At 39.5% G+C, this 2,563-nt stretch overlaps 1 protein-coding gene across 2 annotated transcripts in view; it reads left to right on the top strand.

Moving 5' to 3' along the window:
- Nucleotides 1-2,563, top strand: part of EIF2AK4 (eukaryotic translation initiation factor 2 alpha kinase 4) — an 88,121-nt gene that overhangs the window by 24,447 nt on the left and 61,111 nt on the right. For both annotated transcript variants that reach the window (XM_006920502.3, XM_025038783.1), the window contains one exon: nt 1,940-2,055. In XM_006920502.3, the coding sequence (XP_006920564.1) occupies nt 1,940-2,055 (116 nt within the window). The remainder of the gene's footprint in view (nt 1-1,939; nt 2,056-2,563) is intronic.

The raw sequence follows: 2,563 nt of genomic DNA, 5'->3' as shown, positions 1-2,563 counted from the left end.
CGTGGCACGTACCACATTTGTCATCTTCTTGGCACTTTCACTTTTATTTTAATCTTAATGATATATCTTTTCTTACTATCACTCTTAACATTTTCATTATTTTTGTACTTACCAGTCATGAGGGGGTGATTAATATTCTAAAACACCTTAAAACCAAGCATTTATACACTAAACTAAAGAACATAAAGATGTCCTAGCCTAAAATGATGATTAACACCATCCATTGGAGGGGGCAGAGCTGATGTAGAGGCGCTTGTGGACAATTTATGTTAATAAGTCTAACATATCATTTTAAATCTTGCTTTATTCTTTTCTCCATAAATTTCACCCCATTTGTGCCTGTGGTTGCACAAATAACTTCAGAGGTAGAAATTTAAACAGAACTACAATGTATTAATCATTCCCTAGTGTTTAGGATATGTGGACTCTGAGACTCATATCATAATAGGTCTTGTCAGCAGTAGGGCAGGAAAGGGGAAGATGTGTAGGATTGGAGGTGGAGGTGTAAAGACCAGTTAATAATGGAATATTGCATGTGTCCAGGAAAAAGTTGGAGATGACCTCGACAGAGGGAAAATGGAGAGAAGAGGATGGTACTTGGGGAATAGTTAGATGCAGGAGGTCTAGGAGCCCAGGGAAACTCCTGGTTTTGACTGTTGAGATGGAATGGATGACTGTGCCATGAACCAAAATAAAGAACCAAAGCGAAAAGTCAAATAGAGAGTGGGCAGGAGGGAGAAGGCAGTTATTATTGACATCGCAGTAGCATGGGGAATAAACAGAAGGGGCAGAAGTGGAGACAGCAAGTGTAGAAGTTTGAAAAGAAAGAACAAGGGGTGGGGGTGCAAGATTGAGGGAGGGGAGTGTAGAGACAAGAGAGATGTATAGGCTGAGGGGAACGAGCTGATCTAGAGGGACAGATTGACATACAGGAGAGAGGGACTGACTAATGGACCAAGATCTCAGAGGAGACTGTTAGGAATGGACAAGATAGCTGACCCTCCTCAGAGTCTGGGGGCAAAAAGAATGGTATAGATTCCAAGTAACTTTATAGGTGAAACAGTAGAAAGTATGGGCTTCACTCCTTCTTGCTTCATGTTCTCAGTGAAAGTAGACGTCAAGATCACTCTTAGATCTGTCTGTGTGCTCCATCAAAGCATTTCTTACAGGTGTTCAGTCCTGACTATCAGGAGCTCTCTCCCTGGTCTCTTCCCTTCAACCCCCTCCCATGATCGATTCATTATTTTTGCATTATACTCTAGCTGCCCAGCTGTTGCTCCCCAGTCAGAAAAAAAGTAGAAAAGGGAAAGACAGGAGGAGGAGTTGAATTTTGAGTGTTTTGGAGAAGTTATGAAGGGGAATGACAGAGAAAACCTACCAAAGACAAATAAGAAAATGAATGAGCATTCAGTGGTTTGGGGGCCCAACTGGAGACCAGGAATTTGTAGTGCTGCAAACCCTCCTGTTTTTCAGCTTTCTCCAGATGTACATGTGCATGGGAATGAAGAAATTATGGAATCAATGTGGAATTGAGCTAAATCACTGCCATAGAACCTTTGTGATGAAGGAAATGTTCCATATCAATGCTGTCCAGTATGGCTACCACTAGACATTTGTGGCTATTGAGTACTTAAAAACTGAATTTTAAATTTAATATAATTTAATTAATTTAAGTTTAGGTGGCCACATGTGGCTAGAGACTACCATACTGGACAGCACAGATCTAGAGTTAGAGGTCTGTAGAGTTCGTGTGGAGAAGACTTCTGTGGGCACTGTGGGAGGTGAACAACTCTCCCATTAGCACCTTCAACTCAATTCCTAGTAGAGACAGATGTTAGATGGTAAAGGGGCTGGTACACAGGAGAAAATGGAGAGGCAAGATTTTCCTGTGTTAATCTTAAAGTCGAAAAGAGAATCATTGTCTAAATTTATTTTTAAGGCGAGAACGTCAGTATTCTGTATGCAGTAGTGAAGATTCTCCTGGCTCTTGTGAAATCCTGTATTTCTCTGTGGGTAATCCTGACCAGCTCATGGTGCACAAAGGAAAATGTATTGGTGAGTAAGCTAGCTAAATTCTTCTAAATTATTCTAACAACAAAAGTTAATCATGAAAGAATGACGTAGAATAGACACTGTGTCATCTAGAACAGCACAGTACAAGGAAGACTATTAAGCTCCCATTCCTAATGACCAGGATGAGAAGTCACTCAGGTTTTCCCTTCTGTGAGATGAAAATGAGAACTTAGGCTCTTGGAAATATTTTTAGCAGAAAGATCATTTAAAATTTGTCATCATTATAATTAGTCGAGCTTTTGAAACCAAAATGATTGAATATTATGAATCAGTAGAATTTTGCATCATGTGTATCTATTACCAATAAAATACTTAAAACGAGTTCTAATGCTTCTGATATTTTAATGACCAAGTCCCATTTTCTTAATTTGATATCCTTCTGCTTAGCATTTTGCTGCTTAGCATGTTGTACCTGACTAGGAAAGCCACTTTATTTTTCTGTGTGTCTTATTTAGAAGTTTTGTCTACTGATGGATATTTGGAGTGTGGG

The sequence above is a fragment of the Pteropus alecto genome, unplaced genomic scaffold (assembly GCF_000325575.1).
Source record: "Pteropus alecto unplaced genomic scaffold, ASM32557v1 scaffold86, whole genome shotgun sequence".
NCBI classification, from domain to species: Eukaryota; Metazoa; Chordata; class Mammalia; order Chiroptera; family Pteropodidae; genus Pteropus; species Pteropus alecto.
The sequence above is the reverse complement of the archived record's forward strand: the minus strand, read 5'-3'. Positions and strand labels throughout refer to the sequence as shown.